The following is a 21,457-nucleotide window of genomic DNA, read 5'->3' on the forward strand; positions in this document are numbered from 1 at the left end:
GAATGCCAGCAACCTTTAGAAGCTATGTGAGGAAAGGAGACATTTTCCTTTAGACCTCCAGAAGGAATGAAGCCCTGCCAATATCTTGACTTTAGCCCAGTGGGATCTCTTTCAGACTTCTAACCTCCAGAACTATTAAGATACATTTATATTCTTTAAGCTACTAAATTTGTAGTAAGGTGTTACAGCAGCAATAGAAAACTCATACACTTTCCATCTCAGCCTCCTCAGGACAGCTACAGCTTTTTCCAGGGAACATTAACAGGCATTAGGACATAGACTTTCCTGGATACTCAAATAAAAATAATGGGTTATTTAATCAGTTAATGGCAGATCTGTGAGCCAACAGTAGAGAAACCCTTAATAATAGCGGTGTAAACAAGATAGGTGCTTATTTCTCTTCACATAGATGGCAGCCAGTTCACAGCTGGCATAGTGGCTCTACAGTATCAGTAAGGACCCAGATCCTTCCTGCTCCTCCTGGAGTGTAACCCAGATGTTCAAGATGGAGCTCTGTGGGCAATGTGACTACCTTCTAGGCCAGTAACAGGAAGAAGGGGAGGCAAAGGGCACATCCCTTCCCTTCAGGACACTCCTGCTTATGTCTCATTGGCCAAACTTAGTCATATCACCACACCAAGCTGCAAAGGAGCCTGAGAATGCATCTTTCAGCAAAATGTCCCCAACTAAAATTCAAGGTTCTTGTGGTCTCTGTTAAAAAGAAAAAAAAAAAAAAATTGTTATCACTAATGAAGAGGAGGAAAACGGGTACTGGAAGCAAGCAGTGGTCTCTGCCACAGGTTACTGTGTTATCTGGTTTAGGTTCAAGGGCAGAAGAATAGCTGACCAGACTCTCAGAGGTCCCTCAGGCCCAATGAGGATTTGGAAATTCTGTGATAGTCTGTATTCTAGTGTGATAAATTCTAGTTTGGAGGAAACATGAACTTTACAGAACAGTGTCCAGGGGCCTGTAGACCAGAGCTCCTTCCATTTTGGATCACTGGAAGAGTTAGGCTACTCTACTGGGTAAGTCAATACTCCATCTTGGCCCTGTGAAGTTTTGCAAGGCTGGTAGATGTCCATTTGATTTGGGGGCACATAACTTCCCTGTGGGGCTAAGATGATTAGGTCCCTAACCATGCTGATGAAATCTCAGTTGTTGTTAAAGCCTCCTTTTTTTTTTTTTTTTTTTTTTTTTTAACAGGGAAAGTTCTATAGACATGATATATTAAAGCTGAAAGAGATCCTAGAATTGTTTGACCTGGTTCTCCTAGGTGAGGATGCAGAGTCCAGAGAAATGGCATCACTTTTTTTTTTTTTTTTTTTTGCATGCAGGATCCCTCCCTTGATCTTCAAGCATTTGAAAGTAGAGTTCAGAGATCTTTGTGGCTTCAAAATTCTTTCAGTCTTCCTTCCCATTTTATCGTCTCCAAATCCTTTGAAAATAAATTGAGGGAACAGTTTACTATCCTCCAATTTATACTATAAATGTTGTTGGGCTGGCTTTTGCAGTATTCTTTATAAAATAACACTATCCATGAAGGGACCTCTTTGTTTACAGAGAGTTAAATGTCAAGAAATCAGAACCAAAGAAGATAATTTATAGACTTTTGCTGTTTTGGTAATTAAAATAAAAATTGTTTCTTGATTTTCATGGATATGTAAAAACCTATGTACTGAACTTACTATGGGTTATTTTTCTTTCTGTAGGTTTTCTATGTGTCCTCTTTCCTTTTTGAGATAGTAGCCTGATCCTACTTTATCCCTAGATAAAAATATTCCCCAAAGCTAGTAGAAGTCACGGTTTTTAATTTAATATCTTCAGAACAAGATATGACTGGTGGTGACTGAAGCAGTGTTTAATGTTTCTCATTTCTTGGGTCGTGCACTCTAGTTAAATTGCAGCTCTCAGACATTCCTTCACTGTTGGGTGTCAGTGACCTCAAGGGGCCAATTTACATTGACGGTCCTGAAATAGTATATGGCACCTTGACATGGAGCAACACCTGATGAGAATGTGGGGGAAATGGGTACTGAAAATAAATAGGATACTTTCTGAGATGAACAACAAGAATAAAGTGAGATGGTGGGTCAAGAAATAATTAGAAGAGAAATGAAATTGGGATAGGACTTGAAGGGATTGGGGGACAAGGATGGGAGTGGGTCTGGTAGAGCCAGAGACAAAGAAACCATCTCACCATCTACATAGGTACAGAACTCCCCTCTCTAAACATTTATGTTCCATTTCATATTCATAAAAGTATTGTCTGTTGTACTTAATTTAGAATACCACTGGTCTACTCATCGATGCAAGTAACAATTTAGACATAGCAACGCCTACCCCTTGACATTATAGATCGTTCCTGAAGAATTATGAGTAAAGTAATTGGTTGTGAATCAAGCCATATTTCAAATAGACTGTGCTGGATAAATAACACAAAATAGCCACAAGTCCTATTGCAGTGTCTCTGCAATATAATAGACTGAGGTGCTTACAGTTAACCAGAGAGTCAGCATTTGAGCCCATCAAGAGAACATTGTAAACATAGTGTTTTTAGTCCTTAGGGATTATATAATTTACCATTCCTGCCTCTGCTCACCTTTCATTCCTCATCCTCTGAGGGCACTTAACACAGTATCTAACAATAGCAGTACCCAATAAATAACAACAGTAATTATGCATACTGTCACCCTTACCATTTTGAACTTATTTCATAAATTGACATAAATTTAATAACTTGATTTCTTAATGTGGCAGCATATCTTATCTGATTTGATGAACTTTCTTCTTTTTTTTCTTTCTCCCAAAGGAGGATGGAAGGGCAGAGGTAGGGAGTTGGAAAAGCAAACCTCTGGCCTGCCTGCCACTCAGACTCAGTGCTGGATTGAGGATGTAGATGGCTGGAGGAGCCTGGCCCGACTATAGCCATTTTGGGGGGATCCCCCAGCTATGATGAATCTGAACATTTGGCAGCTGGAGAATTCTCTGATGCATTTTTACTCCTTGTTTTCTTTCCCAGTGTGTCTGAAAAACCCACCCAGCATTCCAATGGCCAGCAACAACACCGCCAGCATAGCTCAAGCCAGGAAACTGGTAGAACAGCTGAAGATGGAAGCCAACATCGATAGGATAAAGGTAAGGATGGCGTAACCCACACAGCTCAGCTAGCCTTGATTGTCAGGAGCATGACTTGCAGCCATGTGTCATCTGGCTACTTTTCTATGGACAGTGATGAAACCAGTGATGGTGGAAGAGAAACTTAATGGTTAGGCAGAAGTTCATTTTTCTAATGTGTCTTTGCCTTCTCTGGATTTCTCCAGAATAAAATGGTAGTATAAATTAAAACTGGTTCTCTATGTGGTCGTCAAAACAAAACTTAGGCTCATGGCTGAATTCTAGTCAAGGGATTTGGAAAACCCATAAAACAGAAATCTACCAGTTCATTTCTCTGACCTTGTAAAGACCCCCTTCTCACTTGGGTTTAATTTTTTTCTGTCCTTATGTCGGTTCTAATTTTTAGTGTCTATCTTCATGTCTAATCCTTCTATCCACCACTGCATGTTATTTTTTTTCTTCTTTATACCTTACTGGAGTTTCTTTCTTCAGAACGCAAAAACCACATGTGGTCTCCCTGAGAAGTCAAACAGCATAGAGGTTTCATGGAACTTAATACTCCACTTCTTTCTTTCTCTCACTCCCCAGATCTAACCTGACAGCTTTGCCTTAAGTTGGACCTAACGTATTAAGCCAGGACTTTAAACCTTTTGTTGGCAGATTTTCAATGTAAATTAACCCACACAGATAGCTACTGCAGGGTAGTAAAGTAAATTTATGTCAGCTATCAAAGCTTCACTTCCCCAGAAGACCTGAGCATTTTATGAAATGGAACTCAGCAACATATCTCATTTTACTAAAATTAGAACATTCTTTCAGATGCCTTTTTTAAACTGGAAGATTTGTCCATACCTGACTTAGCAATCTGAACAATCCAGCCATGCTTTGGAATGTGCTTCTAAAACAAGGGTCAATAAATTATGGCTCATGAGCCAAGTCCAGCCCACTGACTGTTTTTCTCAGTAAAGCTTTATTAGAACACAGCCCCACCCATTCGTTTACATACTGTCTGTGGCTACTTTCACACTACAGCAGGGTAGAGTAGTTGCAGCAGAGACCCTGTGGCCCACAAAGCCTAAAATTTTTACTCTCTGGCCTTTTAGAGAAAAACTTTGCTGACCACTGGTGTATAGCAGTGGTTCTCAGCCCACCTGTATATTCATATCACCCAGGGAATTTTATAAAAGGACCAATTCTAAGACCACACTGTAGACCAATTAAATTAGAGTCTATTAGGGTATAATTCAGGCAGCAGTATTTCTTTTAATTATCAGTTAATTTCAGTGTATAGTTAAGGTTGGGAACCATGGTCCTATAGGGAGGGGTTTGCTCCTTATGACTCCCATCAGGTCTGGGCTAGAGCATGAAGGGAGAGCTGGTCTTCCTCCATAAGCAAACTGAGCAAATTTCCATCTATCCTGAATCTCCTTTGTAAAATTCAAGTCCTGGTAATGGACCACAAAATGTAAACAGCTTCTTTCTTGCAATAACTTTAATTCTTTATTTATGAATATGATAAAGGGTCTTCACCATCTGTCTTGTGCTTTTTTTTACCTTCCTCTTCTCCTTTTTGTCTCTTCTTTTTTTATTTCCTTTCTTAAAAAAAGTATAATATGGCAAGTGCGCACAGTACCTGCTGAGAGAAGTGAGGTGGCCCAAAGATTGTGGCACCAGAAAGAGTCATTCGGTTCTTTGTTCGTTTTTGGTTCTGCCCATGGACCTTCTGGAAAATGCCACCTTGCCTTTTGGCGTGGCCCAACGAAGAAAAAAGTGTTTGAAAACCACTACTGTGGTTGGCATTTTCTGTTACTCCTCAGCATCCCCAGGCCCACATCCTGAAGGAGGGTGTGATGGTGTTGGTGGTGATGAAAAGCTGACAGTGGGAAGAACAGGACAAAAACAAACCTTTTCTGCCATAGGTCAGATCTTCATCACCTCTCACCTGAATTACTGATTGAAAGGTGCTCTTAGCTGATCTTTGCAATCCCGTCTCAACCCCATCTCCATCCCTGCCGTCGCTTACTCTCCATGTGGCCACAGACAGCTTTCTACAAGAAAACCTCATTAGGTTCCTCTCTTACTGAAGATCTTTTCATGATTCCCATCACCTGGAAAATGAAAGTCAAACTCTATAGCAAAGCATACAAGCTCCTTCTGGCCCCTGCCGCACTTTTCGGCTTCATCCCCTTCCTCTCAGCCACATGCTATATTGAAGCATTTTTAATTCCCTTGATGGCAATTTCAAATGCCTTTAACATTCAGTCTCCTCCTCTCTACGTTTCTGCTTTACCAACTCCAGTGACTTCTTGAAGACTCAATCATTATATCCTTTAAGACACTTTCCCAAACCTTCATCATTAGGTTGGATTTTTGCTATTTTTCGGTTATTCATTTATTCCTTTAACCAATAAATATTTTATTGAGAGCTTTCTAAATTGCCAGGCCTTGTCAGATCTCTATATCTCTATAGAGGTATAGAGCTAGATGAAAAAGAAGACATGATTCTTACTCTCAAGGATCTCCTAGTCTGGTAAGAGGTTACCAAAAAAATGAACAAGACCTATTATTAACACAAATAAGATATCCAAAAAGCATAATTACCAAATACCATGAGAGAGAAGTCAACACCACACCCTGATTCCCTTTGAATACCACTTCTGAAGACACCAAATAAATCACTATCTGTTTTACAGCGACAAACCATTAGCCTAATGAGCTGAACAATGAGTGATTGCCTTCCTACATGATCGTCACTTTCATATCTCCCAATTCCTCTTGACATCATTAGACCTGAAATTGTTGGAAATGCAGTGGCAGCCTGTATCTCAGCATTTGTTCTGCACATCAGAGCCAGGCAGGCATGCTGTGGTGAAGTGTCAGATTATTTTTAGTTTAGCTCTTGGGTAAAACTGCGACTGTGTTGACACTGTTGGCAGCTAGCTGGTTTAGGGCTTGGTTATCTGCCTTTTGGAGTCCCTTCCAGGCTTCTGAGTGGTCAGGCTTCTCCACCTACTTTTGGTACATGATCCCGTCAGCAAGAAGGGGCTTCTCTCTGGAGATCTCAGGTTTCTGATTTTCCAATTAGAGTAGTGACCTCTTCAAGCTATAAATGTGGCAGTGGCTTTACGTCCATCTGGCAGAGCCTAGTACAGCTGAGGCAACAAGGAACAAGGAAAAGGAGGGCCTTCCCTAGTAGTCCAGTGGGTAAGACTCTATGCTCCCAATGCAGGGGGCCCAGGGTCTATCTCTGGTTGGGGAACTAGATCCTGCATGCATGCCACAACTAAGAAGTCCGCAGCTAAAGATCCCATGTGCCACAAGTAGGACTCGGTGCAGCCAAAATAAATAAATAAATAAATAAATAAATTTTTCAAAAAAGGAACAAGGAAAAGGGGACACAGCTGACACTGGAGCTGTCAAAGGTCCCTTAAGCAGGGGGTGGCCTTATCCCTCCTGTGGCCTCCAGAATAACCTGGAGAGGCCCTACCTTGAGAGGGTCTGAATAACATATTCATTTTTAAACCTTCTTGTTTCCTATCCCTTTGCATCACAGATCCTGAGAGATTTGGACTAATGAACCCATTATCTGTTCATAAGCCTCAGGCATATATAAATGATACTCCCAGCCTCTCTGTGTTTCTTTGTTAGCATTTCATTCAAGGAGAGAAAGGAAAGAGAAACCAAAGAAAGCTGGGAAGGGCTCTGAGGAAAGGAGCAGAGAGAGCTTGTGGAAACTGTGACACTCAGATGTACAAAACAACAAGATACACTGCTGTTGAGCAAAGGCCAGTGAAAGAAAGCTTGTCCTGAGAGCGCAAGTTGAGAGAGCATGTGTAAAAGCAAAGGACAGTAGGACTTCAGTTAAATCTATTTATTCATCATTATGTTAGGACTCTGGGTTTCTAATGATAGAAACCTAACCCAAGCTGACTTAAGCAGAAAGAAGGGATCGATTATAAAAGATACAGGGCGTCTCAGAATCTAAGAGCAGAAATGTAGTTGATTAAGCAGGCGGAGTGAGAGCTGGAAGGCCAGCGGGAACTGCAAGTGCTCTGTGATATGCCTCTGTTTCTCCCTGTATAACTGCCTCTTTCTTTTCCTGAGAGGAATAGATTTCTCAGCTGCCTGTTCCATATGGCAGACACAAGGTGGCTGCCCATGGCTCTGAGGATCACATGTCATACTTTCAGCTCCATGAAGAAAGAGATAGATTCATGTCATCCCTTTTAGTCTCACTCCCATATTCCTAGAGTGGTATATTTGTTCTACCAAGGATGAGCCATGCAGCTTCAATCAGCTGATGCTAGAATTGAACCACGTTGCACAAACGTGGCTCCTAGGAACTAACCCACCCATATGGCTGGGAAGGGGACAGATAGTTAAGGAGGGGTGAGAATCATTGTAAGCTAGAAGAATGCCCTTTAACAGAGGGTGTTGTTGGCATCATGAATAATGTAGATGTAAGTGCAAAAGAAAGCCAAGGCCAGGAGGCTGGGTGAAATGATTGCTTCTTATCTAGTTGGATGCTCTTTAAATTGCACATAAAAATGTCAAACTTATTTCTCATTTCTCCCAAATGGTTCCAATAGACCTTTCCAACTGGCTCTTCTCACTATCTCAAAAATATGCTATGCAGATTCCCATCTCTCTGGTTATTCTGGATCCCTCACTGAGAGCACCCTTCCTCTTATTCTTTTCCTATGTCCTATAGACCTAATGTTTGTGTCCCTCCCAAAATTCATATGTTAAAATCCTAACACCCAATGTAATAGTATTTGGAGTTGGGGCCTTTGGGAAGTGATTAGGTCATGAAGGCAGAGCCCTCCAAAATGGAATTAGTGCCCTTATAAAGACTCAGAGAACTCCCTTGCCCCTTCTACCATGTGAGGTTACAGCAAGAACACGGGCATCTATGAACCAGGAAGCAAGACCCTCAACAGACACTAAATCTGCTGGCACCTTGATCTTAGACGTTACATCCTCCAGAACTCTGAGAAATCAATTTCTGTTGTTTACAATCCACCCATTTTTGGTATTTTATTACAGCAGCCCAGCTAGACTAGGGCATTATCCAAATCTTACTCCTCTCTTACAGGTCAGCTTAAATCCCCACTTGTTCATGAATCTCCTTTTCCATTCTGATCCTACTTACTAGTCAATTTACTAAATAATTTTACCTTCATCAGATAATTTTTCAAACTAGACTGCACAGTCCTCAATGTCAAAGACCTTGTTGTCTACTTCTTGGTGATGAGATATGCAGGCAGTCAGAAAACATTTTTGTTAGTGGATAGCTTCAAGTTCACGGACTAAGAGTGTCATATAACAAGACATTAGCAACTATATTTTGCATGACATTTCCAATTACATTTATAGTTTGGGAAATTCCAAGCATGATGTCACTGGCCAAATAAAACTCATTGTAACAGGATAAAATTCAGTGAAATACCAAAAAGAAGGGCATAATTGATCATTTTAAGACAGGTAAATTGTTTCATGTCAAATGTATGATTATAAGTAGCCAGCATTTATAGTATACCTTCTTTCGAAAACAGTTCAACATAAAAAGAACAGACCGATTTTCATAACTGACAAATATGTGTAATTATGGAACCAAATATAAACGTTTCTAATAAGTAAATCATCTTTCTGACAATTGACTCATAATACATTGGAACTGAACTTCAGGGAAAGCTGTAGTGAGAAACAAGCCAGGTAGACATCATGCTTCATTCTAGAGAGTGGACAGACATCTTAGGTTTGGGACTTTTCAAATACTTTTCCAGCATTTGAATTGAAAGTTTTAACATCTCTTCCCTAAAATGCTTGCATTCAACTTATTAGGAACAGTAAGATTCAACCTTCCTTATAGGCCAACTGAGAGTATTTTCAGGGTTAATAAAATAGGTATAGTATGTCTAGGACTTATAGAGGAAAAGGCTGTGTTCAAAGATATCCAGTCCTAATTCATTTGATTTGCTGAAAGTGGAGCAAAAAATCTAATTTGAACCCAGGCATACATTAATAATTGAGCATAAAACTTCATTTTTATGCGGGTTGATATAATTTTTAAAATTCAGTAGATATTTGTTAAGCACCAAGTATGTTCTTAGCCTTGTGCATTATACCTAGGAGCTAGAGAAGCAGTACTGTTAAAGCTTTTGATAATTCAAAATCCCTAGGAAATGTAGTTTTCTGAATAGCCTAGTTTTCAGGCCAGATGAAGTTCTCCCTTCTTAAAAAATGTAACTATTCTGGATGATAATTTTGAATGTCTTTTCTTTCTTTATTGAGATTTATCAATTAAATATCATGTACTTTTCTTGATGCTTGTTTTGAAAATTAATTCTTCTATTTCCTTTTTTTTAAAAATCCTATTGATGTGTATCATCAGTTTAATATCTCCTTGGAGGAACGGGGGGGGGGCAAGATAATTTAGAATATTCACTTTATTTTACAAATTTAAAATAGTAGATATTTATCCATACAATCATACTTTCTCTATATCACAGTCAAAGTTTGATCCTGGGTGCTTTTCACAGTCATAGTGGAGAGATCCTTTAGGCTCACCTTTGGCCACCAGCAGTGATACGGGCACCTGGTGACGTGGGACATCATGGTGATATGGTGCTTTCCATTTCTGGCATTACTAATCTTGCTGACCATTCCACCTGTTGTATTTTCAGTATAATTCCAAGGCATAGCAAAGAATACAGATGTTTCTTCTGCATTTACTAAGGATCAAACTAGATGTTTTAATTTTCCCTTACTTGAATTACATATTAATGATTCAAAGAAAATAAAGACTTTAAAGTAGCCAGCAGCTTTTGACCTGAGTAAAAAGATCTTTCTAGACAAATATCAGGTCAGTCTCTCCTAGTGTGAAAATCTTAGGATCTCTTCCCAGAGGTGTAGCAGTTTCTTTTGCCTTCAGCTCTCTTGCCAGGCTTGTGACAGGCAATGTTCGATGTTCACAATAACTTCTCATTCTAAGCCTCCATCCCAGCGTGATCTTTCAAGTCCTTTTAAGCATCAATTTAAAGTTGTCAACCCTTGATGGCTCCATTAGTGCAGGCAACTCAACTGAAGGAGTGATTGAATGACTGATACCCTTAACACACAGGCAACTTCCCACGTGCATAGGCAGTGACGACCTATCAGTGCTTGTTGGCCTCGTGGCTTGCAAGCATTCTGCAACATTAATTTTAAGACGTGTTTCAATTTCAGGATGTAATGGAGACGGAGCTATAGACTTACTCACCATTTAAATTCTTGGGTCTGGTTTTTATCCTTACCGGCAACTGCTTCTTAAAGCTGTCAGGGCATTTGCCTAGAATGGGTTCCTATTTTTTCAGAGCCTAAAATCACAATCTGGTGGCTTTTATTGGGACTGTCTAGAGTCCCCCTCCCCTTACTCCCTGGTTCTCAGCCCCAGTCTAGTTTGGTGAGGTTGCTGGGTAGCTGGGTTTCCGCAGTTGTCAATCCAGGGAGATCCTTGCTCTTACCAAAAGTAAATTCCTTCACTGCACATCAGATCTCATGTCCCTCATCAGGAACGCGCTCCAGCAGTTCACTGCCCATTCTGAATCACCAGTTTTGGTTCTCTATTGCATCCTTTCCAACAACATTCAAACATAGTGTTATTTCTCCATCTTAAATAAAAATTTAAATTTCTTCTCTTGAACCCCCCATTTCCTCCTCCAGCAACTGCCTCATTTGTTTACTCTGCTTTGCAACGTAACTTCTTGAGAAAGTTGTCCATATTCACTGTTTCTAATATCTCTTTTCCCTTTCTTTAGAAAAAATATTTTTACTCCGGAAATAACCTCAAAGGTACAGAAGAGTTTAAAATACAAGGCAAAAAATTTTGTTTTTTCCTGAACCATTTGAGAAAAGTTGTTAACAGGTGCCCTATCACCTCTGGATACTTTAATTTTTCTTATAAGTAAAAACATTTCTTCTACATAATCATAATACAATTATCATGCATAATTAACATGGATACATCACTACCTTCTACCCCTCAGACCCCATTTAAGTATTGCAAATCATCCCAATAATGTCCCTTTGAGCAAAAGAGCCCAGTTCAGAATCATGGGTTGCATTTAGCTGTCCTGTCGGGCACAGTTCCGTAGACTTCCTTGACTCTTATGACCTTGACAGTTTTTAAGATTATAGGCCATTATTTTATAGACTGTCACTCAATTTAGGTTTGTCTGCTGTTTCTTTATGATTTAATTAAAGCAACAAAACATTAATCGCAGAGAACTGATGGGGTATCCATCTCACTGCATTCTATCAGTGGCACATGATTTCAAATTGTCACTGGTGATATTAACCTTAAGTACTTGATTAAGGTGGTGTCTTCCAGGTTTCTCCATGTAGAGGTATTCTTTTTGCCTTTGTAGTTAAGAAATATTTGGAATTTGAGGGAAGGATCTTGAGGCTATATAACTATCCCATTCCTCATCAAACATTCTATTTTTTTAATTTATTATGCACTTGTGGTTTCCTCTTTTATTGAATCATCATTAATTTTTTTATGTTTAAATTGGCACAGGCTAAATCATTGGCTACTGTGTCCTTTGAAACGCCTCCCTCATTCCTTGAGTACTTCCTTAGTTTTCGGCACAAAAAGATTCTCTAGGGTCCTCTTGTTATTTCCCTGGCCCAGCCCTGGAATCATTCTTTTCTCCAAGAGCACTAGTTCCCTTGAGAATGGTATTTAGAAATCAAGATCTCAATGCTAAGTGTGCTCATTGCTGAAGAGTTGCTGCTCCTGGGTCCTCTCAGTGGGCAGAGCTAGAGAGTTCACACACACATGCACACAAGGGCATGTGTGCACACACACACACACACACTTTTACATCTATATTTCTTTATCTGTACATACGTGTATATGTAACCATGCGTTCACATCGACACCACCGGGTCCTATCCTACACCACAGGGTTCATTCCAGCTTTCTACTTTCCATATTTGTAACTCCCCTCACTGTTGGTGAGAAACCTGGCTCCCCTTATCCTTATTTGATCAACTCCCATGTATGGAACCAAGCTCCCACTCCATAACCTCTGCCTGATGCAGATACCTTCACATCCCACTTGGGCTCCCATGCGCCTCACCAGGCTGCCCCCTGCACAGATGCTCTCCTCACATTGCTCCAGCTCTGACATCCCACCACGGGCCCCTGACCTACTGTAGAAGCTATAATACCTTGCTTGGTCCTACCCTAAGCCTTTAAGATTGAATTGTTCGTAAAGAAGAAGGAGGAGGAGGCCCCATTTGCTCTACACCCATTTCACTCCACCATTCCACTGAAACTTCTCTCATCAAGGTCACCAATGACTTCAAATTGCTAAATCTAGTAGTCAGTCCTCAGTTTTCATCTTACTTGACCTATTGACATGGTTGATGATTCCTTATGCCTTGAAGCACTTTCTTCATTTGGCTCTCAGTACTCCCCACTGTCACAAGCTACTCCTTTTAAATTTCCTTTGCTGTTCCTCTTAGGCTCCCCAACTTCTTATATTGAAGTTGTTCCAGGGTTCAATCCTTGTTCCTCTCTTTTCTATCTAAATGTACTCCTTTGGTGATCTTGCTCATTCCCAAGGCTTTATGTACCATCTATATGGCCTCAAGTCCCAAATTTATGTCTCTAGTCTAAATCTTGCTTCTAACTCCAGCATTGTATATCTCATTAACAAATGTTTCAATTTCAACCTTTCTGAAACTGAATTCCCAGTCTTCCTCCCCAAATCTTCTCTCCCTGCCGCTGAAATGATGGCAACTCCATCTTTCCATTAGATCAGTCCAAACACTTAGAGTTATCCTTAGTTCTTATTTTTTATTCACACACTATCTCTAATCCATCATAAAATCCTGTGATTCTAGATTCAAATGCTGTTTATCCAGAATTATACTTCTCGTCACCACCTCTGCTGCTATTTCTCTGTTCTGAACCACTGTCACCTCTCACTTAGATTATAGCAATAGTCTCCAGGAATCTCCACTTCTACCCTTACTCCCATAGAGTCCTATTCTCAACACAGCATCCAGAATGCTTCTTTAAAATACGTCAATGGCTCCCCATTTCTCTTACCATAAGCTTTATTGTATAAGTTTTTACTCAAAGATTGATTACCTTCTCAATTAAGCCTAACTATTGCAACCTGTCTTCCATGCCCCCCCACCCATATATACACTCTTAATCCCTTTTACCCTTCTCTACTTTTCATTTTCTTATAAAACTTACTACCATCTAACATTCTCTATAGCTATTTATTATGTTTCATTTTCTTCTCTCCATCCTCCTACTCAAATACTATATAAGCAATTTGATTACGCTGTGCATTGGTGTACTTTGATTCATATTTTTTCATTTGGATTTTGTTGAGTTACTTAAACCTGTGGGTTTGTAGTTTTTATCAAATTTGGAAATTTTCAGTTATTAAGTCTTCAAATATTTTTTCTTTCCTCTCATCCACACACCATCTTTCTCCTCTCCTCAGAGACTCCAATTATATGTATATTAGGCCACTTGAAGTTGTCTCCTAGCTCAGTGTATTCTGGGATTTTTTTGCAGGGGGTTGTTTTTTGTATTGGGGGGGGGCTATTGTTGTTTTCAGTCTGTTTTCTCTCTGTGCCTCACTTTGGAGAGTTCCCATTATTGTCTTCAAGTTCACTAATCTTTTCTTCTGCAATGTCTAATCAGGTGCTAATTCCATTCAGTGTGTTTTTTATCTCTAGAAATTTGATTTGGGTCCTTTTAATATCTTCCATGTCTCTTTTAACCCTATTTCGCTTTCCTCTATTTTCTTGATTATATAGAAAATATTTACAATAGCTGTTTTAACAGCATCCTTATCTATTAATTTTATCATCTATGTCAGTTCTGGGTCTTTTTCTCCTCATTATGAGATTAATCAATTTGGATTAATTTTTCTCCTCGTTATGGGATAGATTTATTCCCCCTACTTATTTGTATGTCTGGATTTTTTTTTTTTTTTTTTTTTTTTTTTTTTTTTTTTTTTTTTTTTTTTTTTTTTTTTTTTTTTTTGGATTCCAGACATTGTGAATTTTGTTTTGTGGCAAACTGAAATTTCTTGTTTCTTTAAATATTTGGGGGTTTTGTTCTGTGGTCCAATTAAGTTATTTGGAAACATTTTGATCTATTCAAGGCTTACTTTTAAACTTTGATAGGTGGGTCCACAACAGCCTTTAACCAAGGCCTACTTGGCACCACTACTGAACACACCCTTTTTAAGACTCTACTTAATCCCCTATGTGTTATGAGATCTATGTACTCTAACCAGTAGAAACACAAACTATTCCAGCCCTGTGTGATCGCCAGGGATTGTTTCACTTGATCCTTTCTGAAATTCTTTGCACAGCCTCAAGAAGTTTTCTTCCACATATGTGCTGATTAGTAATTAGCTAAAGACTCAAAAGGAATCCTCTGGAGGCCTCCAGATTGCTCTCTCACTCTCTCTCTTTGTTTGTGTATGTGTGTAGCTCTTTCTTCTCTGTCACTCTCTCCTCAACTCAAGGAGGTTCATGAAATCTGTTTGGGTAGCCCCTCCCTGTGCTGTGGCTTAGAAACCATTTTCAAGCAGTACTGCTGAAACATTCTTGGGGCTTTTCTTGTCTCCCTTCTCTCAGGGATCACTGTCCTCTGCTGCCTGTTCTCTACTATTTAAAAAACATTTGTTCACATATTTTTTTTTTTCAGTTTTTAAGTTAAAGCAGGAGGGTTTAATTGGTTGCTGTTCCTCCATCATCATCAGAATTGGAAGTCTAGAATACTGCATAAGTTCCGCAAGGACAGGAAGCTTTGTTTATTTTGTTCCCTGATTATGCCAATCCCCCAGAACTGTGACTGGCAATTAGGTACTCAGTAAATATTAGGTGAATGGAGTATTTGTTGATTAAGATTGTATTTGAGAACTTCTTCAGCAATTATTTGAGTGTTTCCTATGTGCTGGCACTGATGACACAGTCGTGAATAAAATAGATATGATTGCTGCCTTCATAGAGCAGAATGCCAAAAGGGAAACATTAAATAAACAAACAATGGTTGTAATTATAAATTGTAATAAATGTTTTTCTGTGAAGGAAAAGAATGGGATGCTGTGAAAGAGACTAATGATGAAAGTCATTATTGGATGAGGTAGTCAGTAAAGCCTCTGCAAAGAATGGTATTTCACCCCTGAAGGAAGAGTAGGAGCCAGCCTGGTGAGGAGATGGGGAGAAGACCATTCCAGGGAATTGTGTATGTGAAGCTCTGAGGCAGAAAAGAACTTGGAGCTTTCACGAACTTAGAGAGAGGAGACCTGTGTGGGAGGAAAAAAATGCTGCAACATGAAATTGGAGAGATGGAAGGCCCAAAGTAAGCAGGACCCACAGGCTGTTTTTATGATGTCTTGGCTTTCCACAAAGTACAATGGGAAGCTCTTGAAAGTTTTAAATAGTGGAGTGATATGAGCCAATTTATATTTTTAAAATATCTTTCTAGCTGTAGTACGGAGAGTACTACTCCTGGCACAGTTGTAAAAGTAGAGAAGTTATTTACAACTGAGATTCTTAAAATCTTTTGTGCCCCTAGACCTGTTTGGCTGTCTGCCGAAGCATATGGTCTCCTTCTCAGAATAATGTTTTTAAATTACAAAGGAAACTAATTATATTAAAATATAGTTTAACAGAAAACATTTGTGATACAGCTATATAGATATATACTTCTTCATTAACTGATTATATAGGATGTAATAGTGGGTCTATACTTATAAAGCAAAAGAACATAAATAAATGTTGAGATACCTGCAGTAACTGTAATGTGATGGAAAAGATCTGATTTTTATTGGTGACTGAGTCACAGAAATTGTTAATGCTAATTGTGTTGTCTACATCTATAATGGAAAGAAATGTTAGGTTTCCATTTCAGATTAGTGAAAATAAAGATGTAATTTTTTTTTAATCATTGAACTTAACAGACCACACCCTGCATTCTATTCACGGATCCTGTCTTAGTCCATTTGAGCTACTATAACAGAAAGCCAACAGATATTTATTTCTCACAGTTCTGAGACTAGAAGTCCAAGATCAAGGTGTCAGTAGATGTGGTGTCTGGTAAGGGCCTGCTTCCTGATTTGTAGAAGGCTACCTTCTCTCTGTGACCTCACATGGTTAAAGGGGCAAGGGAGCTCTCCGGGGTCTCTTTTTGTAAGAATACTAATTCCATTCGTGAGGGCTCTACTCTCATGACCTAGTCACCCCACAAAGGCCCCAACTCCAAACACCATCACACTGGGGATTAGATGTCAACATATGAATTGGGGGTGGGGGGGGGGACACAAACATTCAGTCTATAAAATATCCCTTGGAATTTTTTATTTAAGAGGTTATTTCAGTAATTGTGGGAAAAGAAGATGGAGGCTTGGACCAGGGTAGTTGCAAGAGAGGTGACAATAAGGGGACAAATTTGAGATATTTTTCTGGGAGCATCCCTAAACAGTCTGCATGTACTCAGTGGCTTTGGTAGGAGAGCTGGATTTGACGTGAACACAAGTCATGTCTTTCCTCAGGGTGTGCTGGCAGCTATCACCTTGGTAGGAGGTGGGGCTGGAGGTGGAGAGGCTAGGGCCAGAGCCAGGTGTGAGCCAGGGCTTCCTGTCTGCTCAGTGGCTGTTACTGCCCTAATTGGGGTGCGGGCAGGTCCCAAGTTGCTGGAGCAGAAGATCTGAGGGTCAGGTTTGAGCTGGCTCTGTTCCCTTTAATTGTGAACTCTCCCCTCTCCCAGCACCAGCACCCTTGGGAGCAGTGCTGGAGCAAGAGGGGCCCACTTGGGCTCTCAGCGTCTGACAGGGTACAAGCTACAGTGGTCCAGCCACAGAGTTCCGGGTTGCTTCTGATGCACTGCCTGTGTGAGTGCCAGTAATGGCTGCCCCCACCCTGCTCACACAGTGCTTCAGGTCTGAGCCACCTCTGTGTCTCTTAGCGGAGTTCTTTCTGTCATGGCAGCCCTCACTCCAGTGTGGAGCTACGACATGAAGTAAACAGGGCTGGAGCATTCACTCCTCAAGCTGGAGAGCACCAGGCAGTCATGGGAAACCAGCCAGCCACCCACGCAGTTTCAGTCAGCCCTCTCCACTCTGCCTCAGGAGAAATCAAGCACGTATGTGCATTCCTCACAAGTAGACAGAGTCCGGGCTTCCCAAAGCCCTTGTGTTAGTCCCCCCAGCCCTCCAGTCAGCCAAGGGGGCTTGTCTTCTCTGTGCCAGACCCCAGGACTGGAGCCTACAATATGTAGCTCGAACCATTCACTCCCCAGGGAGGATCTCTACCCCTATAATCTCCCTTTTCTTCTGAGTCCCCTCCCTGGGCCACAGGTCCTGACCCGATTGCTTCTCTTCCCTTCCTACCCAATTCCGTGTACATCTTTCTTTCAGCCTTTGTTGTTCAGGAGTTTTCTGCCAGTTTCCATTTAGTTTTCAGTGAGAATTGTTCCACATTTAGTTGTATTTGTGGGGGGAGGTAAGTTCCAGGTCCTCCTACTCTGCCATCTTGATCACCTCCCAAATTTGAGATATTTTTGTAGGAAGAATCAACAGGATGGAAAAGGGAGAGATTACCTAAAGTTACTGGTGAAATCTTCATGGAAGAACTAGGCCTAGGAGTGTGAAACGTAAAATAATCTGTATGCACAGTGTTAGCAAGGATAGTTAGAAAGCAAGAAGATTTGCCAGGCAGACTATTGCTGTGACTCACTGAAAAGTAAGGAACAAGGATGAAGCTATGGGTTGGAAAGAAAGAGCATTCATAAAGATTAAGTCAAGAACACTGAGACTCATGACTCAGGTACTCACGAGCTGTGAGAACTAGGGCAAAAGTTTACCTAATGAAGCCTCAGCTTCACATATTAAAAATGAGGATAATAATAGTAGCTTGTGACCCATAATGTTGTTGTTAGGATTAAATAAAATACTGTATGTAAAGTGGTTAGCACAGTTCTGACATGTAGCAAGGGCAGATGAATATTAGCAATTGTTCTAATTACTGCTAGGATTCTGACATTGTATTGGACCATCACCCACAGGAGATTGCAATCTAGTTGAGGAAACATGATAAAACACATGATATATTTTTAGAAGGAAATTGTTCAGAGTCAAGTGTTCAAATACAAGATATGAGCAACTCTAAGCTATTAAATTTTGCCCAGTATAGTACTTCCTGTACCATAAAAAGATTTTGAGAGTTCCTGCCACATATTTGTATGTGAGCATTGCAGATGAGTAGGGATACTGTTGGATCTCTTGTTAACAAGCAAGTTTTACATATTACTATTGTCCAGTCTCTGCTGCTTGCAGCTAAGCTCCCATCTGGCATAATAATGACTACAGCTCAAACAATTAAAAAAACAAAACAAAAAAGAGGTAATTGAGATTCTGAAAGTCTGTTCTTTGCTTTCATTTACAGGAGCTAAGACAAGAACAGGCCGTTTCTTTTTGTTCTGTCATAATACCATTTCATAAAGATGCACAAAAAATTTCAATCAACCTTTGGAACTACCCCTGCATTTGAGTAGTTTGTATGGAGATGGCTGTGGCTTAATGGCAAAACATTAACATTCAGGTTCTTCTTCTGCTGTGTACTTTGCTATATGACATTGAACCACTCATGCAATGAAATGTACTGAGCCTAAATTTTTCATCTATAAAAGGAGGATAGGGCTTCCCTGGTGGCGCAGTGGTTGGGAGTCTGCCTGCCAATGCAGGGGACACGGGTTTGTGCCCCGGTCCGGGAGGATCCCGCATGCCTCGGAGCATCTGAGCCCATGAGCAATGGCTGCTGAGCCTGTGCGTCCAGAGCCTGTGCTCCGCGACAGGAGAGGCCACAGCAGTGAGAGGCCCACGTACTGCAAAAAAAAAAAAAGGAGGATAATAGTTCCTACCTCAGGATTATTTTATAGATCAATAAAGAAAACTTAAGGTCTGGAACAAAATAGAAACACAGTAAAAATATTTTTATAAGCAATGTAATACCTATTAAAGAGTGAGAATTTAAGTCAAAACTTGTAACAAGAGACAAAGAAAGTCACTATATAATAACTAGGTTAATTTATTAAAAGGTTACAATAATCATAAATGTATACACACCCAAAATCAGAGTACCTATTTAGCAGATATTAACCATTAGTACCATTAAGCAAATATTAGCAGACCTAAAGGGAGAAATAGACAATACAGTCATAGCTGGGAACTTTAATACCTCACTTTCAACAATGGATAGATCATCCAGACAGAAAATCAATATGGAAATGTTGAACTTTGAACTATACTTTAGACCAAGTTAACCCAACAAACATATACAGAACATCGCATCCAACAGCCACAGAATATACATTCTTCTTAAGTGCACATGGAACATTCTCTAGGATAGGTCAAATGATAGGTCATAAAACAAGTCTTGGCAAATTTAAGAAGCTTGAAATCATACCAAAAATCTTTTCCAATCACAATTGTATGAAACCAGAAATCAATAACAGGAATAAAATCGAGAAGTTCACCAATATGCAGAAATTAAACAACACACTTGTGAATAACCAGCAATGGATCAAAGAAGAAATACAAAAAATAATTTTTTTTAAATCTTGGAACAAACAAAAAGAGGAAACAAAACATACCAAAATGTATGGGATGCAGCAAAAGCAGTTCTAAGAGGGAAGTTTATAGTGATAAACACCTACATTAAGAAAAAACTAAAAATGATTTCAAATAAACAATCTAACTGTATACCTCAAGGAACTAGAAAAAAACAGCTTAAGCACAAAATTACCAGAAGGAAGCAAACACAAAGAGCAGAAATAAATGAAATAGAGACCAGAAAAAACAACAGAAAAAATCAGCAAACATAAGGGCTGTGTTTTTTGAAAAGATGGAACAAAATTGACAAACCTTTAGCTAGACTAAGAAAAAAAGAAAAAACTCAAATAAGTAAAACTGGAAATGAAAGAAGAGACATTACAACTGATATCACAGAAATACAAAGGATCCTGAGACTACTTATGAACAATCACATGCAACAAATTGGATAACCTAAAAGACATGGATAAGTTTTTAGAAATACATAACCTACCAAGACTGAATCATTAAGAAATAAAAAATCTGGGGACTTCCCTGGTGGTGCAGTGGTTAAGAATCCGCCTGCTAATGCAGGAGACATGGGTTCAAGCCCTGATCTTAGAAGATCCCACATGCCACAGAGCAACTAATCCCGTGCGCCACAACTGCTGAGCCTGTGCTCTAGAGCCCGTGAGCCACAACTATTGAAGCCCGTGTGCCTAGAGCCCATGCTCTGAAACAAAGAGAAGCCACCACAGTAAGAAGTCTGTGCACCACAATGAAGAGTAGCTCCCACTCTCCGCAACTAGAGGAAGCCCATGCACAGCAATGAAGACCCAATGCAGCCAAAAATAAAAAATAAATAACTAAAATTATTTTTTAAAAAAGAAAGAAATAGAAAATCTGAACAGACTAATTACTAGTAAGGAGATTGAATCAGTAATCAAAAATTTCCCAATAAAGAAAATCTCAGGACCAGATAGCTTTCCTGGTGAATTCTACCAAACATTTAAAAAATTAATGCCAGTTCTTCTCAAATTCTTCCAAGAAATTGAAGAGTAGGGAACACTTCCAAACTATTTTACAGGCCAGCATTACCCTGATACCAAAGCCAGATAAGGACATTACAAGAAAAGAAAACTGAAAACCAATATCCCTGATGAATATGAATGCTAAAATTCTCAACAAAATATTAGCAAACCAAATTCAACAGCACATTGAAAGGATCATATACCACAAACGAGTGGGATTTATTCCTGTGATACAAGGATAGTGCAATGTATGCATGTCGATAAATGTGATACACCACATTAATAGAATGAAAGATAAAAATCATATGATCATCTCATTTAGATGCAGAAAGAAAATTTAACAAAATATAACACCCTTTCATGATAAAAACTCTCAACAAATTGGGTATAGAAGGAATGTACCTCAACATAATAAAGTCCATATATATATCAAGCCCACAGCTGACATCATACTCAATGGTAAAAGAGTAAAAGCTTTTCCTGTAAGATCAGAAATAGGACAAGGTTATCCACTCTCATGACTCTATTTAACATAGTACGGGAAGTCCTCGCCAGAACAGTCAGGGAAGAAAAAATAAAAGATATTTAAATAGAAACAAAAAAAGTAAAATTGTCTCTGTTTGTAGATGATGATCTTATATAGAGAAAACCCTAAAAATTTCACCAAAAAAAAAACAAAACAAAAAACCTGTTAG

At 39.5% G+C, this 21,457-nt stretch overlaps 1 protein-coding gene across 1 annotated transcript in view; it reads left to right on the top strand.

The window, feature by feature from the left end:
* Window positions 1-21,457, top strand: part of GNG2 (G protein subunit gamma 2) — a 137,072-nt gene that overhangs the window by 110,190 nt on the left and 5,425 nt on the right. Inside the window, exon 3 of the mRNA XM_007445953.1 lies at window positions 3,021-3,136. Coding sequence (XP_007446015.1) covers window positions 3,050-3,136 — 87 coding nt within the window. The 5' untranslated portion in view covers window positions 3,021-3,049. The remainder of the gene's footprint in view (window positions 1-3,020; window positions 3,137-21,457) is intronic.

The sequence above is a fragment of the Lipotes vexillifer genome, unplaced genomic scaffold (genome assembly GCF_000442215.2).
Source record: "Lipotes vexillifer unplaced genomic scaffold, Lipotes_vexillifer_v1.1 scaffold43, whole genome shotgun sequence".
Classification (NCBI taxonomy): domain Eukaryota; kingdom Metazoa; phylum Chordata; class Mammalia; order Artiodactyla; family Lipotidae; genus Lipotes; species Lipotes vexillifer.